The sequence below is a fragment of the Eleutherodactylus coqui genome, chromosome 2, assembly GCF_035609145.1.
Source record: "Eleutherodactylus coqui strain aEleCoq1 chromosome 2, aEleCoq1.hap1, whole genome shotgun sequence".
Taxonomy (NCBI): Eukaryota; Metazoa; Chordata; class Amphibia; order Anura; family Eleutherodactylidae; genus Eleutherodactylus; species Eleutherodactylus coqui.
In genome coordinates, this window is record NC_089838.1 from 193,244,140 (window position 1) to 193,265,497 (window position 21,358).

At 41.2% G+C, this 21,358-nt stretch overlaps 1 protein-coding gene across 2 annotated transcripts in view; it reads right to left on the reverse strand.

Annotated features, from left to right (window-relative positions):
• Window positions 1-716: 716 nt before the first annotated feature.
• PLXNA4 (plexin A4) overlaps window positions 717-21,358 on the reverse strand; it is a 683,798-nt gene continuing 663,156 nt past the window's right edge. For both annotated transcript variants that reach the window (XM_066592134.1, XM_066592133.1), the window contains 2 exons: window positions 18,366-18,516; window positions 717-4,090 (listed from right to left, as the gene is read on the reverse strand). In XM_066592134.1, the coding sequence (XP_066448231.1) occupies window positions 3,995-4,090; window positions 18,366-18,516 (247 nt within the window). In that variant the 3' untranslated portion in view covers window positions 717-3,994. The remainder of the gene's footprint in view (window positions 4,091-18,365; window positions 18,517-21,358) is intronic.

A 21,358-nucleotide genomic window follows, 5' to 3' on the forward strand; every position in this document is an offset into this window, starting at 1 on the left:
ATGGTGCTTTGCTTTATGTACCCTCAAAGAGGTAGAAACAAAAACTAAAGACATACTAGTTAGACCATGTGGTCTTCTTTTTAAGCTGTCAATATTTTATATTTCTATGTTTGTAATACAGCAGTTCAGTACCACTGCAACTTAGTTGATTGGCACATGACTGTCTAAAGAATCATTAATATATGAATACCTAATACTTGCATGGGCTATTATATGTTAATCATCAAGGTTGCAATTGGTATTAAGGAGGTTTTCCCAAATTTCAGATTGATGGCTTTTTGTTAGGATAAACAATTAATGTCTAACAGTATCTACTGTAGTGTTGCAGCCCAATTAGGTCAATGGGACTGTACTTCAGTAGTAGACACAACAGCAAGGATATGTTCGGTACTGTGTCAGCAATTGGGGCCGTGTTGCTCTCTTGCATCTTCTTTTATGTATTGTATAGTTTCTTTTACTAAGATCAAACCATACAGCATACATATATACAACATAAGACCCTGGAAAACCTCTGTATGGTTTTAGTGATTCAGTTAGGCTCACAGTCTATTTGCTACTGACAACATTATATTGCTAAAAGAAATTAGATATTTGAATCACGTTGTCCAGTAGACACAAAAGATAAAAAGGGAGGGTCCTCAGTTGTTCATACCTTTTAATGCCTAACTTAAAAGATTATGACAATTAAATTAGCCAAAATCTTTTTAGCTAGCCATTAAAAGGTATCAACAACTGAGGACCCTCCCTTTTTATCTTTACTATTATACTGTACACTTAATTAAATGGTTACACTTATTAGCATAACAAACTTATAATTAGCAGTTATGAACAGTTTCTAGATTGACATTTTCTGTTTCTACATGCCCAAAGAAAAAAGTAAAGAACAGCATATAAGAGGTATGATGATATATGACATGGATGCTAGATTTGCATTCACTGAACCTAAATCCAATCTTAATCAGATAAGGTATTTTGCTGGATTTTTCTTTTAACTTTCAATAATGATTCATTAACTTTTCTGGATTTTTACTGCAAAACGAGTTTTACTTTTTGACTGAGTTTTTTTTTTAAAGAATTGCTATTTTTGTGACCAGGAAATATAATACAGAATACTTGTTCATTTGCCCTGCTTTGAAGTCCACTTAGTCTCTACTTTTGTACAATAGGCTTCAATGGTCCCCCATAAGGGAAAGAGTGGAATCAACTTGGTTGTAACAATGCCAATGCAACTAATGTATTATTTAGGTAGCCTGGATTAGGACCTCAACCCTTGTATATACAATAATCGTGAGCCTTAAAACTGTAACTGTTTTAGAGTCAAATTTTAAGCAGTTGGTTTACAGAATTAACTATAGCATTAAATTGGTACAACAATACTATATATTCATTTCATAAACCCATTCTATTTTGAAGACTTTGATAAAGTTTCCACCTTAACATTGAATATAGTCACATGACAAACCACTCAGATCATTGCTCTCAGGCAGACAAATAAAAGGAAGGAACTTAAAAGGGAAGGAATATAATGGTAACCACATCCACAGCATCAGCAAGGCTTTAATTTTCTCTCAGAATTAACAGTATTAACATGCGCTATTTTCAGTTTTAAAAAAGAACAAAAAAAGAAAAACCCTGAAAGCTAAGGTATGTACCTCTGGTACTCCAGGGCCAAGACCCTACACATTCACAGCACAAATCTGGCAGATCTCAAGGCAAGAAGTTCAGAATAAGAAAACAGAAAAAAGTAAAGGGTATAAAGACAGGCAGCTTTGAAGCTCACAATGGTCAACACGAAAAGTTACATTTTTCTATATGTACTTATTTTCTTTTTGTTTTTTATATTTTAATTGACTGAGGTTGCCATTTTTCTTTGAAAAAAAAATGAAAAAACTATGTACCATACAAATAAAGATAAGATTGATTGAATTAGATAGCATAGTGGTCTACTTGTATTCTTTCTGTACAGCTGTGCAAATCCAATAGTTTCCTTATCATCTTCCTACATTTCATGCGAGATATCGGGACTGGAGCAGACACAAATGCATACTGATTTGTCCTTTCCATCATTATCCTTGGGAGGATGAGAAGAAAGCCTTTAACATGTGACAATGTTGTGCCACCATAACCTTTGGTTTTGTCTACAATTCTTTGAGTGTGATTCTTCTTCTTCCCCTTGATAAATGTAGTAGCCAGCCAAAGCTTCGAACTCCAGTTAAATGGCATGTATAGTTCAGTAACCATCAGCTAATTCAAAGCAAACGCTATGAAAAGTTCAAATAAGGTGCGTAAGGGATTAAGTGTGCTCAACAAAAATAGACATTAACCAATTGTTTTGTACCAGCTCGTTTCAAATTGAATTATTTCTAGTGTATTCCTTTATTTGCGCTATATGTACTTTATTAGTATATATAAAAAATGCTCACAGAATAGGAAGATTTGTATGCGTTGCTACTATCCCAGAACGAACAAATACAGTTTCACCTTCTAAAATACTGAACTGTAAATTCTGAAAAATTACAAAATAAATTACGATAACCTTGGAAATAAGTTGGAATAACCTGGAATTTCAAAGCAATAGCCTTTAAATATGTGGCTACTTGTCACTTATGCTAGTTGCATTTGCAGGCAATGCTAACCTTTTCAATTGGTGACATTCTCTTCTGTCATTTGAAATAAAAATTGTGCTGATTTTCTGTTTTTATTTATTTTTTGCATGATTATTGTAATTTTGTGCTCCTTTTTTCCAAATGGCAGTTTCAAAACAAGTGATGCACTTTTAGATTTCAAGCGTTCAAGAACATGTTTAAACCTCCCAAGACTGAATGAATGAAATGGTTTACCCATATCTAAATGGATGACAGTTTTCCTTTTTTTTTTTATCTTACACTACATGTTAGGTCTAAAGTGAATTGTGCTAAAGTGTATTCAATTACCTTGATCCATTAAAAGCTCCACATAGTAATTGCCTGTATGTAAAACAGTGAATTAAAATACTCAAACATACATAATATATCATCTTGTACTTGTTATAATAGGACTTAGTACATAACCCTCCATTATTATTATATACTACAGGCAAACTATATTGAAGCTTTGATTGTACCATTTGGAATGTGAGGATTTCACTTAAACTGACCAATTTTAAAACCTGGAGCTTAAGATGGTGTGCATTTAATTGTAGGAAAACTATTGGCTTTCATGTCATACAATGAAAATTGTAGACACAAAAAATTAATGTTCATTGAATTGTAAGATGAAACTGGGATCAGGAGTATAATGTTTTCTCTTATACCTAGCTTATAAGTCATTAGTATGCATATTAAAAGCCATCTGCATGGTCTTTTTTGTTGCTTCATACTTTGATTTTGTCAAGCAAATTTAGTTTCTTGGGAACATTGAAATGAAGCAGATGTATTCAATAGCTTGCAGGACAATAACTTATTTGGGTTGTTTGAAGGGGAAAAATGATAAGAAAAGTAGAATAACTTCTTTCTTCTAATGGCCTCTGATAGATTAAAGGAATTCTGCATGTTCTTCTTTTATGCTCCATGTTGAAGGTTTACATGAAGGCACAAGTTGAGTCATGTAGCTGGGATATCAATAATGCCTTTTTCTGCCAAAGGATTCCTTTTTTATGGTTTAAAATTCAATAATACTAGGTTCATATTCCACCCACACCAAATCATGGCAGGGAAAGAAGCCACAAGCAGCACAACATATAAGACCTTCTAGCTTTCCATACTGGATAGCGTAATAGTATATCTTTAAGCAGAGGTCTTAACTAGAATGTTTTTGTATCCCAATGTTTTCCACACTATGTGTCCTCCCTTAATCCATTGGACATTTTGTATTATCCATGAGGTTCATAGAAGGAAGAAGAGGAAGCAGAAGACCCTGCGTCCAGCCAATCCGAACTTGCACTTGGTAAAGATGACAATCTTGACTGAGGCACGGCTTGGTTTATCCCTTCCAGGGTAACCTGGAAGAACAGTTTTCAGCTGTCTATACTCATCAGGGCAATGACTTGTTCTAATTTGTAGGCAAGTTTTTGTTTTCCAGCTTGGTCATCTTGATCTAATGCTGTTAAAATCTGCAAAAATCAGAAACATACAAATTTTAACATACATACAACATTGGGAAAATTATGACCTTAAATAAAAATGCATTAGAATTAAATGAGTCAATCCTCACAAAATATATAATACTGATTAGGTCATACACAGTATATATATCTTTAAAAATGACTTTAAAAAAACACAACATTTTTGTTATGCTATTTGTATAATATAAAACACCCACTTCTATAGGGTTGTATATAAAGGCCTTCAAGTAGAACAAAAATTCAGTAGCAAATCTAAAACTTTATTTATTGATGTATTTATGCATGTAAATTAATAAACGGTCTATATTTACTAGTTGAGGCCACTATTGCCAAGTGCTCTTCTTACCCCTAGCCATGCAGTGCAAAGCTGGTAGGCGAAAGTTCTTAAATGGCACTTTCAGGCCTTAGTCAGACGGGCGTTTTTCGCGCGATTTGCGCATGCGCCCAGCGATTTTTTAAAACCATTGCTTTGCAATGGTATCAGACACATGAGCGCTTTTTATGCGCTCGTCCGATAAATTATAGAACAGAAATCGCAGATCGCACCTATCTGCAATCTGCAATTCCTGTTGTCTTCTCTATATGCGCTCAATGGGGCCGGCGGCAGCAGCGCCGACCCCATTGAGAACATATAGAAGACAAATCATTCTTCTCTGCCACAGCTGCAATACAGCCGGATCCATTGAAAGCAATGGGCTGCCGGTGATCGCGGGATGAATTGTCGGGAAGGGCTTAAATATATAAGCCCTTCCCTGCAATTCATCCAGAAATGTGTAAAAAAAAAATAAAATATATATATATATATATATATATATATATATATATACTCACCTTGTCCCGACAGACGGAGTTCAGCGCGGCCGGCCTGCAGTGGGTGTGAAGGGGGTGTGAGTCAGACCTGCCCCTGATTGGCTCAGCGCTGAGCCGATCAGAGGCAGGTCTCACTCACACCCATTCATGAAACGCGGCTAGGAGCAGATTTTTCGGGTGATTTTTGGGCCCCGGTCACGCGATTTGCGGATGAGCATCTGTCATGCGATCCACAAATCGCGCAAAAAAACGTGACTAAGGCCTCAGGCTCTCCAGCCCTCTCAATAGAGAAAACTATACCCAGGAAGGAATAACATTAGGAGCATAATTGGTTTCTACCTCCTGTTTTTTTTGCCTTCCTCTGGATCAACATTGTAGGATAATAGGCTGAACTGGATGTACATACACTACCGTTCAAAAGTTTGGGGTCACATTGAAATGTCCTTATTTTTGAAGGAAAAGCACTGTACTTTTCAATGAAGATAACTTTAAACTAGTCCTAACTTTAAACAAATGCACTCTATACATTGCTAATGTGGTAAATGACTATTCTAGCTGCAAATGTCTGTTTTTTTGTGCAATATCTACAAAGGTGTATAGAGGCCCATTTCCAGCAACTATCACTCCAGTGTTCTAATGGTACAATGTGTTTGCTCATTGGCTCAGAAGGCTAATTGATGATTAGAAAACCCTTGTGCAATCATGTTCACACATCTGAAAACAGTCTAGCTCGTTACAGAAGCTACAGAACTGACCTTCCTGTGAGCAGATTGAGTTTCTGGAGCATCACATTTGTGGGGTCAATTAAACGCTCAAAATGGCCAGAAAAAGAGAACTTTCATCTGAAACTCGACAGTCTATTCTTGTTCTTAGAAATGAAGGCTATTCCATGCGAGAAATTGCTAAGAAATTGAAGATTTCCTACAACGGTGTGTACTACTCCCTTCAGAGGACAGCACAAACAGGCTCTAACCAGAGTAGAAAAAGAAGTGGGAGGCCGCGTTGCACAACTAAGCAAGAAGATAAGCACATTAGAGTCTCTAGTTTGAGAAACAGACGCCTCACAGGTACCCAACTGGCATCTTCATTAAATAGTACCCGCAAAACACCAGTGTCAACATCTACAGTGAAGAGGCGGCTGCGGGATTTTGGGCTTCAGGGCAGAGTGGCAAAGAAAAAGCCATATCTGAGACTGGCCAATAAAAGAAAAAGATTAAGATGGGCAAAAGAACACAGACATTGGACAGAGGAAGACTGGAAAAAAGTGTTGTGGACGGAAGAATCCAAGTTTGAGGTGTTTGGATCACAAAGAAGAACGTTTGTGAGACGCAGAACAAATGAAAAGATGCTGGAAGAATGCCTGACGCCATCTGTTAAGCATGGTGGAGGTAATGTGATGGTCTGGGGTTGCTTTGGTGCTGGTAAGGTGGGAGATTTGTACAGGGTAAAAGGGATTCTGAATAAGGAAGGCTATCACTCCATTTTGCAACGCCATGCCATACCCAGTGGACAGCGCTTGATTGGAACCAATTTCATCCTACAACAGGACAATGACCCTAAACACACCTCCAAATTGTGCAAGAACTATTTACAGCAGAAGCAGGCAGCTGGTATTCTATCGGTAATGGAGTGGCCAGCGCAGTCACCATAGATCTGAACCCCATTGAGCTGTTGTGGGAGCAGCTTGACCGTATGGTACGCCAGAAGTGCCCATCCAACCAATCCAACTTGTGGGAGATGCTTCTAGAAGCGTGGGGTGCAATTTCTCAAGCTTACCTCAACAAATTAACAGCTAGAATGTCAAAGGTGTGCAATGCTGTAATTGCTGCAAAAGGAGGATTCTTTGACGAAAGCAAAGTTTGATGTAAAAACAATGTTATTTCAAATACAAATCATTATTTCTAACCTTGTCAATGTCTTGACTCTATTTTCTATTCATTTCACAACGCATGGTGGTGAATAAGTGTGACTTTTCATGGAAAACACAAAATTGTTTGGGTGACCCCAAACTTTTGAACGGTAGTGTATGTATTTTTTCATCCTTACATACTATGCTACTATGATATCTAATATTAGGCATTAGGACAGTCCCTAAATGCTATTACTTCTCTTTATGTTGGGAAGCATTAGTCCGAAGTTTTGATTACTGATATGGTAGTAGATTTTATATGCTACCCCAATTTTCCACATAAATACAATTTTGCGATTCATGAAGTCAATCAGCCTCTTACATTTTCATGAAAATTGTCCCTCAAAGGTATTTCTAGTTTTATGTAAATGAGCCTTTTTCTACAAAATATAGTCTGCAATTTTCTAATACATTTGGCGTTTCAGTTCCTCACTATTTCCAAAATTTCTGCTTTCTATCATGAAATTACAAAGGAATTACACTTAATAAGCCCAGGACTATTTTAAGTTGGACAATTAGGCCTCATGTCCACGGGGAAAATCAGGCCCGCTACGGATTCTCCATGGAGAATCTGCAGCGGGCCCCTCCTGCCCCGCGGACATGAGGGCTGAAAATAACAATAAATCAGAATTAACTCACCTCTCGCACGCTCCGGATCCTTCCTTCGCTGCCGCGTCATCTTCTCTGCGTCGCGGCCGGATCTTCTTTCTTCGGCCCGGCGGATGCGCAGGATGACGTCGGTGACGTGCCCCGCGCATGCGCCGGCCCGAAGCAAAGTGATCCGGCCGCGACTGAGAGAAGATGGTGCCGCGGCGAAGAGAAGAAACGGAGCAGGTGAGTAAAATCTGATTTTTGTTTCCCGCGGATCCGGACGGCTTCCATAGGCTTCAATAGAAGCCTGCGGGAGCCGTCCCCGCGGGAGACCCGCACGAAAATGGAGCATGGTCCAGATTTTTTAATGCTCCATTTTTTTAAAAATCACTTTTATTGACCATCCGTGGGTATTTATCTACCCGCGGGTGGTCAATGCATCCCTATGGGGCACGGATCCGCGGGCAGGAGAAGAGTTAAAATCTGCTGCGGATTTTAATTCTTCTTTTGCCCGTGGACATGAGGCCTTAGGGTATAAGAAATGATCTAGGCAGATCCAGTGGTCTGAATCAGTGTTACATAATTAGTTTGTTTTCACGGTCTACATGGTAAAAACAGTTAACATCCTCTGAAAAAGTGCAGAGCAATAGACTATTTAAAAAGAGAATAAACTTTCCAAAAATGTGAAATGTTGTTAATGTTCCTATCGACATAACCAAACTAAAAGAATAGGCTTCTTAGAGAAAATATTCGCCCATGTAAATCCTCTGTCGTTGTTTACAAATAAATGACAAGCCTGCACATAGTATCACTAACTTAAACAAGTTTTCTTTTTTGTTCTCTAAAATCAATTAGGATTTGGGGTGATATCAACCAGGGAAAAGCGCAGTATGTAATGACTAATTATTTTGTGGCAAATGTCTGACAGGAGCAGACAGCAATGCTTTCAAAGAGAGCACAAGTGGCTCAAAAAGAGATAGAGAAGAAATGCAGCAATGAGATTAATTCATCAACACCCAGATAGAAGCTATCAAGCAGTTCCTGCAGTTCTATGTGTAATGGGAAAAGAAGTAACATACTATGCAATCAAAAAGTTTTGTGGGTAGATGTCTGCAAATGTATCTGAATACACAAAAATAAACACAACAGAATAACAAACGCAATCTCCTAACAGTTGCTTATGTGCATGTCTTCACATTAGTAAAAAGAAACAAGCCACATATAAAAAGATATAATTATGTTTTTGGAGGTCTGCAATGTTCTTTAATTACAGTAGTTAAGATTCCGAGAATATTAATTATACCCCAGCTCTAATTTCCTAGCCTGTGCCGCATTCATTGCTTTTTATTTATTTGGAAAGGCTTTTCAAATTACTAGTGCTCTGTTATTAAGATTGTCACTCTGATTGTGTGGTCATAACAATGGCTACACTCTATGAATTGAAGCAGAGAAAGATGTTTTTTACAGTGCACGTCTAATTAGATTTTTACAAAATATGATAGCATAGCAGTTATTGTTTTATAATTAAGATGTCAACATTGAAATAGACCAGTCCTTTCATATTCATTCATGAAGCTTTTAAATAAACAATTTATAATCAAGAATGCCAACAAAAATGATATATTGTATGGCTGTAGCAGCAGCTTATAACAGTAAGGCTGCCTGTCAACGGGCTTTGTGGTATCCCGCGGCAGAGATACCGCCGCCCAGAAGCAGGAGGCGGTCGGCGGATCTCCGCCATCAGCCAATCTGACAGATAGGTTGACCGCGGAAAATCGCAGTAAATTCGTAGCATGCTGCGATTCTCATTGCAATTCTCCGCTCGTGGACATAGGGGAAGCGCTCTTCATAGCAACACTATGGAGAGCTTTCACTGCGTTCCCCGGGGCCGGATTATCGCTGCGGGGAACGAAATTAAAACCCGTCCATGGACAGGCAGCCTAAGAGCATCATTGCTTGATGTTGATCACAGTCTTTAACACTGAATAGATCCCCCTGGACTGATAACATTATCAGATCTCCATTTGTCAATATATCAAGCCCTGTCCTAAGGCTGCTTTCACACTGTTGAAGCTACATTAACACCTTGTGATGTGGTATGGTTAATTTTTGCATTTGTGAATTTACAATAGTTTTGTGTCTATTGCATTTTTTAATTAAAGGAGATGTCTCGAGGAAGCAGTGATTTTTTTTTTTTGCCCAGTCCCCCTAATTAAACATACATTACTAATTACCCCTGTAAATGACTTTCCTAGCTGGTTTGTACTTACCGTTCCAGCGTTTCAGCAACTTATAAAAGTTTCCCCAAGATGGCCGCCGGCTCTTTCCCCGTCGCTCGCTGCAGCCCGACGTGCGCGCTCCCGAGACGCTGCCAGCTGTGTCTCCATGGCAACCGGACGCCCCGCAGCCGCCGACCAGACGCCCCGCAGCCGCCGACCAGTCACCCACCGCCAGGCAGCAGGTAACCGGCGCTAGCCCCCGGCTCCCCAGCGCTAGACCCTCAGCCCAGGTGAAGGCCCCGGAGCCCAGGTGAAGGCCCCGGAGCCCAGCGCTAGGTTCCGGAGCCCAGCGCTAGGTTCCAGAGCCCAGCCCTAGGTTCCGGAGCCCAGGTGAAGGCCCCGGAGCCCAGCGCTGGGCTTCGGGGCCTTCACCTGTCAGTGAACATCACCCCCGACCCATCACTTACCCCCCTGGCCCAGCGCTAGTTCCCCCGGCCTAGCGACAGCCCCCCCATCGCAGCGGCAGCCCCCCCCCGGCGCAGCGACAGCCCCCCCCGGCGCAGCGACAGTCCCCCCATCGCAGCGGCAGCCCCCCCCCGGCGCAGCGACAGCCCCCCCCATCGCAGCGACAGCGACGACAGCCCCCCCCGGCCCATCACTTACCTGGACGGCAGGACAGCTGGGCGGCTTCTCCGGACAGCTGGGCGGCTCTGCACCTTCCTCTAACAGAGGATGGTACAGAATGGCCGCTCCAGCGCGCTCCCGAGCAGTGACAGCTCATCTGCGCATGCGCAGAAGAGCTGTAGCGGGGAGCACACTGAAGTGGCTCGTGCTGAAAGGAGAAGACCGGACTGCGCAAGCGCGTCTAAAAAAGCAAGCTGCCAGCGAATTTAGACGGAACCATGGAGACGAGGACGCTAGCAACGGAGCAGGTAAGTGGAATAACTTCTGTATGGCTCATATTTAATGCACAATGTATATTACAAAGTGCATTAATATGGCCATACGGAAGTGTATAACCCCACTTGGTTTCGCGAGACCACCCCTTTAAGGAAATTGCTCTAGCTAATGATCATGTAACAGTAACAATGCTATGATTTTTCCCATAGAAGTTGGGCCTCCTTTACATGTATGTATTTTTATGCTTACGTGAAAGAATAGCCATGTTTAAGCCCCGATCTTAATCAGCCATGCGGGCAGCTGCGGCGTCTTAGGGGGAACAAATATGCTGCAGCGCAGAAATCCCTTGGTCTACAGAAATTAGAATGACTTCTAATGCTTAAATAGAGGCAGCTGTAATTATTTCCCATTGTTAGACAAAGCTGAACTCCCTCCCCCTTCCTTCCTATAGAAGCCTTGTATTCCAGCAAAAGATGAGCTAAGACCTATTTTTTGATGCAGCATATAAAAAATGGTCGCCGTTTTCAGTTGCCGATGTCCTATCCAATGTCCTGGCACATTTTTTTTAATGTGACTAAAAATCTTTCATCTGAATTAATACATTGGAATCCAATGCTTCAGATGGTCGTGATTTTTTAACGTGGCTAATTTAGGTACGTATATATGGTCATCCACAAAGCCCTCCAGAGTGCTGCGCCGCCATACATTTCTTCCCTCATCTCAATTTCCCACCCAGCCTGCGCCCTCTGCTCTGCTAACAAAATCAGGCTAAGAGCCTCTCATTCCCTCATCCTAGACTTCTCCTGAGCATCACCAGTCCTCTGGAACACACTACCCAAAGCTATCCATGCAATCACTGACACACAAAATTTCAGGTGCTCTCTAAAAACAAACCTCTTCAGGGAGGCATACCATATCCCCTAAACCAAACCCCTCTGTACTATGCCTGATAACATGCTCCCTGTCCTACTGACTGCAATTCCTGCTAACCATAATCAATCACGGCCTGCAGTCATACCAATTCAGCCACTATACAGCCCAATTTGACTATTGCCTATGTGTATAGCATCCCTCACTCCCCACCTCGCCATACCGGGCACATCTCCAGCCTCTTTACCTTCTGTATCACCCCATTATTTGTAGCATGTAAGCTCATTGGAGCAGGACCCTCACCCCTACCATTTCCATCAATTGATTACTTCATGTAACCATGGTTTTATTTTCATTCCCCCTATCTCGTAAGTGCTGCAGAATAGGTGGAAGAAAAACTGCAGCACTGCTTAAAATGTATGTGCTTTTCAAGTGCAAGTACTGAGTATATACTGTATATATAAAAAAAGTGATTAGAACATGAACCTGGTTGCTCGCAGGGCCAGTATCAGGACAATTCAGGGGACCAGGCACAGCATTAAACAAAAGAGGCCTACAGTGGTTGTACTACTTTGATGGCAGCCCTGCAGATGGCCAGCTTCAAGTGATTCCCTCACCTTGATGTACACAGCTTAGTATTTCTATCATGACAGCTGGCTCCAGAAACAAAGCTTGTCATGCAGAAAATCCCATGATGGAATCGCTGTGAGCATTTCACAATGGAATACCTGCAACAATTCTGCAAGAATTTATCGGTGGCCAAATCCGCACCAAATGTGAAACAGGTGTGGAATTCAACCCTTGCATTTAAAGCCATTAAGGACCAGGTGCGGTAAATATAAGGCGCCTGGTCCTGGGCTTAAAACCCCACTGATAGTAAAATTACGGCAGCACTTTAAGCCTCCTGCTCTGCAATCATTCTGAAACAGCACAGGTTATCAGCTGTTAGTAACTTTCAGACTGTAATAAATTGAGAATCTATACATTAATATTGGGTATGCTATCATACAATACCATCACAGCAATTTTTAAACATAGGTGTTCCAATTTTATGGGGACAGAAATACAGTAGCTACAATTTGACTGTTTATTTTTTCTGGTTTACTCTATGTCTTGGCTTGATTAATTCATGTCTATAAGAGCTAACATAAGGGTTGCACCAGATTGAGATCTGTTCCTCACATCTGGAGGCTGCTGCTAATGCCTCTCAGCTGACGGGCCGATGAACAGTTATCTTTTATAACTTATAAATTCTTTATTCTCAACATTTTACTATCAAAAAATTGTAATGCCACTAAAAACAGCCATCATATAGTTGGCTCAGAATAAATATATTCAAAATTAGCCTAAACATTGACCACGTCAAAACCACTCATTGGTTTTATTGTGAAAAAAGCACCCATAAGGTTATAATTGATTACTAGGAATAAGATAGGTAACTAATTTAACAGACAATATCATATGTGGCAATTTTTCTTGCAGTTTTTGAGCCAAAGCCAAAAGTGAATAAGAAAAATCTAAATATAAAGGAAGGACTTATACTTCTCCTTACTGGAGCTACGTCAGGTGTTGGCCCCCAAAAAACTGCGGTGGCGTTTTTCTAGAAAATGTTATGCATAAAACCATGCTCAGGCTTCCTTCACACATACTATTTGGGGTTTTGAGAAGCCAATGGTAAAAAATGCATAGAAAAAATACACCAAACCTAGAGCATGCGGTGTTTAAAAAAACATCAGGTACCAAAAAAACGCACCAAAAGTAGAAAAAAAATCTAGGCAAAATCCACTCTTTGTTGACAGTTTTACATATCATTTTTACCTTAGGCCTTATTCACACAACTGTATTTACACTGGTATTTAGCCATGTAAAAAATCTCCCAAAAATCGCGACCATCCGAAGCACTGGACTCCAATGTATTCATTCAAATGAACGATTCTTGGCTGTGTAAAAAAATTGCGCCAGGAAAAAAAGCACATATGCAATCGATTTTATACGCTACATAAAAAGGTAGGTCTTGCCATATTTTTTGCCAAAATACACAGGCAGCTCCCATACACTTCCATGGGAGTGGCAAAAAAAAGGGAGGGTGAGGGAGTTACACAGCCTACAACACTGGGAAAAGAAAACAGCTGGCCCACTTCAAACATTATTAGTCATTCCAAGCATTTTACAGCAATCTATGGTTTTCTACGTAATTTTTTGCCAATATGCAGCAGCGGCCCACGTGAATGGAAAGGTTCGGGACTTGATTGCAGAAATTCTTCATTCATGCGATTTTATGGCGCATATGGTCAAATGTAAAAATGCATATGGTTCTGAGAAAGATCCCCTGAACTAATATCTGGCTTTTTGAAAAAAACAATGTGGGATGCAATCCAGAAAGAAATTTGCAGTGATTTCAATATATTCTGAAGATGTGAATTTGGCAGCTTCCTGAGGCTCTTGTTCCCACGAGCGTATATCAGGCACCGTTATCATGGCTGGCCAATATACGCTATGATCTGAGTAATAAAAGCTCATGAATGGGCACACAAATCTAACATTTGTGCGCCCGTTCAGACAGCATGGGTCCCGGCACATATACTCTGAGGCTGCTATGCCGTCAGCCCTTTCCTCCCACTCGTCAGCTCACCTCCTCTCTCCTCCCCTCTAGCAGATTGCAATGGAAGGGAGAGGGGGCGGAGCTAAGTGCCATCCCGCCTCCTCCCATTGCTGGCTGCGGACAAGGGACGGGAGCTTAGCAGCCAGCAATGTGAGCAGGCGGGATGGGGCGGTGCTTAGTTCTGCCCCACTCCACCCTTCCCCCTCCCACTGCAATCAGCCGGAGGGGAGGAGAGAAGAGGGAGAGAGTTCAGCAGTCACGCTGCTAAACTCCCTCCCACCTCCCTTCTCCCGCCGCTGTCATAGGCTCCCATAGGAGCCCATGCAGCGTCCGACATATTCCGGCCCAAAAGATACTTCCTGGACTATCTTTTGGTCCCAACGTAAAAACTCCCAGCGCTATATTGGACAGCCGGGCGCTTTTACATGACAGGAATACGGCCATATGATCTGATGCATTGGAATCCAATGGATCAGATCACAGCGTATATCGTCCAACCGTGAAAACGCTTGTGGGAAAGAGGCCTGAGGTGGTAATCCGTCCTGTGTGAAAGGCCCCTTCACATGGGCGTATGCAATTTTGGTCCATAAAAAATGCACCATTTTCACTACATGTTTATGTGCAATTTTAGTGTGTATGCATGCTTTTATGTCCATGTTGCATCTGCCTTCACTGCATTTGTCATGCATAAGAAGCAGATGCAAGAAAACTCAATTGATCTCACTTTTTTTCCACTGTCTCATGGCAACATGTGTAAAAAAGCACTGCGAATATACATGCAACATCTGCTTTCACTGCATTTTTTTACACTCCCGTAGACCTTTATGGGCGATTTTGCCCGTGATACGCACCAAAATTGGACATGCTGCAATTTTTTTTACACACACGTCTGAATATACCAATTTAATTCAATGGGTCTGAATTCATTCCATATCCAATCAGTAAAAAAATACAGAATGAATACGAGTGAATGGGCCCTTACACCTAAAAAATAGTTGCTGACTGATAACTGCAGTATAACTATTCTAACCAAACAACATTTATAGATTCAGGCAGTGCCATGGAAGAAATAAAGGGTGCATATGTGCAAAGTGAGACTAAGCATTTTGCTCAACTATTCTCAGCTGTTGTGCTGGCAAGCTGATATCAGTAGCCAATTAATTTCCCTCAGCCAATAATTAAGTAAGTTTTTAATTAGAATGAAGAATTTCCTGCTAGATTTGAGATGGGCTGAGCAATGAGATGTGTTGGGCAATGAGATGTATCCTGCCATAAAGCCGGGAAAGCCATTAACGCTCAGGGATTAAAACTCTCAAGTTAGATTTGACTTTGCTGGCTGCATAGGAAATCATCACACCATATGAATTACTTACTATCCAGGGAATCATTATCATAAAGCATACAATATGTACTACTTCTGCATGTGTCTCTTTATCAGTATGTATCCAAGTTTATTTCTGAACAGGGTCCATATGTTTTCTTAATTTCTTTGTTGATATGTCGATGGCTCCCCAGATGTTCTATGTCAGCCTCAGATGCTATACTCATCACAGAGCTGGCAGCACTTCATAAGTGTTTCTCACTTTCCAAATTCCAAATACAAAGTTAACCAATAACAGACTCGGTATACATTGATCTTCTGCATTAACACTCCCAGTTGAGTACATGAATTTGATAAGGCAATCTTAAATGATGCTATGATCCATCTAATAGTTGTTAGCCCCGTTCACTAAACAGTTATGGAACTTGAAATAAAATAAGTACATCCTATATAAGTCGTAAAATTGTCATTATCAAAGGTGTTTTATAAATAAATGAAATCCACTATAATAACATTTTAGTAACACATAACTAAATGCTAGGCAGTCATTTAGCCAAAAGAGGTATCTCTCTTTATGATGCCTATATTATTAAAATAGGTTCCTCATAGCAAAGTAGCTTGGCAAACAGTGGGCATTAGGACAGCCAATCAGTAGGGCAGCTCAGTGGGTTTGTGTTACTTGATTCATTAATCATGTTTACTTTTAAATTAATTTCACAAACATTACTTATACCATGTTAAATAAATTCTGGACACATTCCTGATTTTATTAACATCAAATGCAAAACGGACAAAATAGGGGGAACATAGATACTGTACATCAGTTGTGGTTGAGGGACCTTTCACATTGGCTGGAATTAGGCCGCAGGACGCACCATATCCGCAAGTCTAGCTGTGGATTTTGATGCAAAGTTGCAGGCAGATTTTAAGCCATTTTCAATTCTGCATCAAAATCCGCAGGTAGTCTACAGATTTTGGTGCAGAATTTACTGTGGCTTGTGGTTCATTGTGCAGCCTATTCTATCCCGTGTGAAAAGTCCCTAAAGCTTACCTCTGTTTGCTACACAATATCTGCCCCCTGTCTTCTCAAAATACCAATAGCAGAAAAAGTTTAATTTGTTTTGGTCCTGCACATTTCTTTATGGTATTATTTTTATTTTTTACTGCATGATATCTAGTAAAAATTATATAATGGCCTGGAGGAAAGCTCATTCATGGGCCTTGTGGGTAAGTAACTGACTCAGTGATAGAAAGCAGAGGATGGTTATTAATGGTACACACTCTGATTGGGTCACCGTTACTAGTGTGGTACAACAGTGGTCCGTATCGGGCCCTATTTAATATGTTCATAAACGATCTTGTAGTGGGATTGTAGAGTAAAATATCAATATTAAGGGCTCAGACACATCGGCGCCCGTGTTACTGCAGGTAGCAGATGGCCGTACCTGAAGATGGACGTCTCTGCAGCACCGGAGGAAAGAACATGTGACTGGCTTCATTGCCGGTCATGTGTTCTTTCATCAGCTCTGCAGAAAGATGGCCGTCTTCAGGTACGGCCGTCTTCTTTTGGCAGTAACGGCTCAGCCACACGGGCGCATCGGCGCCTGTGTACGGGTGCCGATGCGCCCGTGTGACTGAGCCCTCACAGTTGATATAAAATTGTGTAAAGTAGTTAACACAAAAGAGGATAGAATACGGTTACAAATGGATCTGCATAAGTTGGGGACTTGGGCAGAAAAATGGCAAATGATGTTAAACATTGATAAATGTAAGGTTATCCACATGGGCAGGGAAATACATGTCATCATTACATGATAAATGGGAAACCACTGGGTAACATTGACATGGAAAACGACTTGGGGATTTTAGTTGACAATAAGGTTAACTGGATTAACTAGTGTCAAGCATCTGCTGCACAAGCAAATGGAATCATGGCGAGCATCATAAGGGAAATAGGTGCATATGATAAAATACAGTTCTACCACTTTACAAATAACTACACAGCCCACACATGGAATACTGTGTACAGTTTTGGGCAGCAGTGTACAAAAAAGACATCTCAGATTTTGGATTCTTTCCCATGAGCGTATATCAACCGTCCGTTTTCACGGCCAGCTGATATATGCTGTGATCTGATGGATTGGATTCCAATGCATCAGATCACATGGCCATATTCCTGAGACGTAAAAGCGCCCGGCCAGGCCAATATAGCCCTGGGCGTTTCCTATGTCGGGCCCAAAAGAAGTCCTGGAACTGTCTTTTGGGCCGGAGTACATCAGTCGCTGCATAGGCGCCTATGGAAGCCCATGGTAGCGGCCGCAGGTTGGAGGGAGTTTAGCAGCGTGGCTGCTAAACACCCTCACTCTGCTCTCCTCCTCCCCGTGCAGGCTCACCATTCTTCTCCTCCCTGCTGGTTCTCTGCAATGGGAGGGGGCAGGACAGGGGCGGAACTAAGTGCCGTCCCATCCCGCCTCCTCCCATTGCTGGAAGGAGGCAGGACGGGTCGGTGCTTAGCTCCGTCCCGTCCCGCACCCTCCCATTGCAAAGAACGAGCGGGGAGGAGAAGAGAGGTGAGCCTGCGATGCGGAGGGGGGGAAAGGGGGCGTCGACAGGGTAGTCTCGGCACATATGCGCCGGGACCCATGCTGTCTGAACGGGTGCACAAACGTTTGATAGGTGCGCCCGTTTACCAATTTTATTTCTCCCAACATAGTGTATATCGGCGCCCGTGAAAATGGCCGGCAGATATACACTCATGGGAAAGAAGCCTTTGAGTGAGTTTAAAGGTAGGTGAACAAACTAATAAACGGAATCGGTGCACTACTGTACCCAGAGCGGTGATTGAAATTGAGGATATACAGTTTGATGAAAAATGGTTGAGGGGCGACCAAATAACTATGTATAAATGTATCTCCAGTCTATACAGAGATCTCTCCCACAATCTAGTTCATAATCACACTAAATGTTGTTACTGAAAGTAGAACATAGACAAATGGATATCATAAATATGCTATGGAAACTATGTATATGCATGTTATTACCTCTTCGCTATACTTTCCAACATATGAGTAGATCTCTGAGAGTGCACTCATGGTATTGAACTCATTCATGTGCATACGCGATTGCTCTGCCAAGTAAGCATTCATATCTTGGTCACTGATAGATGGCATTTTGGCAATGTCAGAATAGTACCTGGAAGCAGAATAATATGCAAAATGCATTAGTATAAGATTAGAAGTACACACATCTACATAAATCCACAAAACATAATTAGCCTTATACAGCAGTAATATCAATGGGTAAAATGCAACATTTTGATTAAAATACCATAATCACTTCATCCATAAAGTGGTTTTATTTTGGGTCACTAGTAAACTCAGGGAATTCCTATAGTGTGCAACTTTTAGGGAATGTACAGCACCACTGTATGGTAAGTATACCAAGATCTTTTTATATCAGGTTCCATGGTACAGAAATGTCCTTTCTTTCCTTTCCTCTTCGCTAAATTCTGTATGTTTCAAGTTGTGTGTTGTGAGATGACCATCTTTGAAAAAAAAATTTTTATGATAGTTATGATAATTGGTGGGGGTCCTGGGTAACAGCCCCCCATTAATGTGCTGCTAATTGCGTATCTTGAGGACAGGCTATCAATAGTTTTGAAGCTGGACAATTTCCTTAGCATAATTTTCCTTTTGTGCAGTCATAAAAAGATGGTAGATTTTTATATAGCTTTACATGATCATGACTCATGAAGGCATCTTAGTTGTATTTTGGGGCTTCATTCTATTTCATTCTCTAAAGATTTTCACATCTTCTGACTCATTAAGGAATGCTGTATTTTCCATGTCCTTCATCCCTCATGTAATTCCAGTAAAGGCGGACGTAACATGAGGAAGGCAATCAGTCATTGCCATTCACATCTGTGCCTTGCTGTCAACTAGTTAATTAGACTCAATCATTTACATATTTAATTTCTTCATTCTGACATTCTGTGCACCAAAGAAGTCACCAACATGATACATGATTTTATAATTAGGATCAGAAATCTGAAACTAGAATAGCTCACAGGTGTCCTGTAGACATCACAGTGATACTTGCTGAGTACTTTATAAAAACTTAACAAGTTCCACTGAACATGGACACATTAGATAATAATGAATGCAGATATTAAATTCAGAATTTATAAATATTTTTCTGAGATCTTGATCAGCCTATTAATCAGCTAAAACCCACAATGTACATATGTATGTATACAGTATGTATAAGACTTGTGTGTGGGAGTACATGGGAGCCATGTTCATTAATAAAAACAGAGGATCACGTCTCTATTAGGAATATTAAGAAATGTTCCAAATCACTGAAAATGCTGTTTCACAGACAAAATGTAGCAACTGGTATACAATAAACAGAAATATTTTATATTTTGTTTAATATTCGATAACTAAAGTCTTTGCAGATGCAGAAAAGTTGAGTTTAACAATACTGCACATCTGAGCTTGTATGTGTTATCAGCAGTCTTTCATACAGAAGATAAATCTTTAAAATGTACCTAATTTTTCAGAAGACTCGGTAGAATAATTTGTGAGAAATCAGACTATACCTGACCATTAAGGTCCTTTTATTTTGGCCATTTTCTCAGCCTGTCAATCAGCGCTTAACTTTCTGTTATACAGACTGAGGCCTTAGTCAGACGGGTGTTTTTTCGCGCGATTTGCGGATCGCATGACGGATGCGCATCCGCAAATTGCGTGACCGATGCCCGAAAATCGCCCGAAAATCTGCTCCTAGCCGCGTTTCATTAGAAACGGGCTGGAGCTGTCCAGTGCATTGCATTCAATGGAGCCGGCAATACAGCCGACTCCATTGAAAGCAATGCGCTGCGGGCGAGTGTGGGATGAATTGTCGGGAAGGGCTTAAATATATAAGCCCTTCCCTGCAATTCATCCAGAAAAGTGTTAAAATAAAAAAAATATACATACTCACCTGCTCCCGGCAGCCGGAGTTCCACGCGGCCGGCCTGCAGTGGGTGTGAAGGGGGTGTGAGTCAGACCTGCCCCCTGATTGGCTCAGCGCTGACAATTCATCCCGCGCACGCCGGCAGCCCATTGCTTTCAATGGAGTCGGCTGTATTGCCGGCTCCATTGAATTCAATGGGCAAACATCATTCTTCTCTGCCACAGCTGTTACAGCTGTGGCAGAGAAGAATGATTTGTCTTCTATATGTTCTCAATGGGTTCGGCGCTGCTGCCGCCGGCCCCATTGAGCGCATATAGTGAAGAGAACAATAATCGCAGATTGCAGATAGGTGCGATCTGCGATTTCTGTTCTATAATTTATCGGACGAGCGCATAAAAAGCGCTCATGTGTCCGATACCATTGCAAAGCAATGGTTTTAAAAAATCGCCGGACGCATGCGCATGCGCAAATCGCGCAAAAAAACGCCCGTCTGACTAAGGCCTCAGGATCAATTTATGGGGATGAACAATCACTAGCATGATTGTTAGTCCTCAAGGGCTGCCTGTACATCTCCCTGTTCACTCGAGGAGATATACATTGGATCAGCGATCAACCGACAAGCAAGTGGGCCATGTAAAAGGCCTTGTATTGTGCAGTTATCACCAGTTTTCCCTTCTGCATGCTGTATCTCTGATTTTCAGTTCTCTTTGAGATGGTGAGCTGTCTTCTATACACTGTGCACAAAGAACTGCATATTTTGCTCCTAAACTCTCTGTAACACATGCACCAAAAATAACAGAACCATGGACAACTATAGAGAAGTACTGAACAGTGAATATGTAAATAAATAACAATAAATAACTAACCATTGGCTCTAACAGCATGTCTGTGCTTTTCTCCTCCTCCTTCCCCTCTACTCTCTATACACTTCAACCAGCAAGTCAAGTTATCCCCTTCCTTTACTTCCTGATCTCCATCTTGTTATCTCTGTTACTAGAGATGGGCATCTCTTGACAACAGGCAATGTACAGCAAATTAGAAGGAAAGGAAAACCCTAATACCCTTGACTGCTACAACC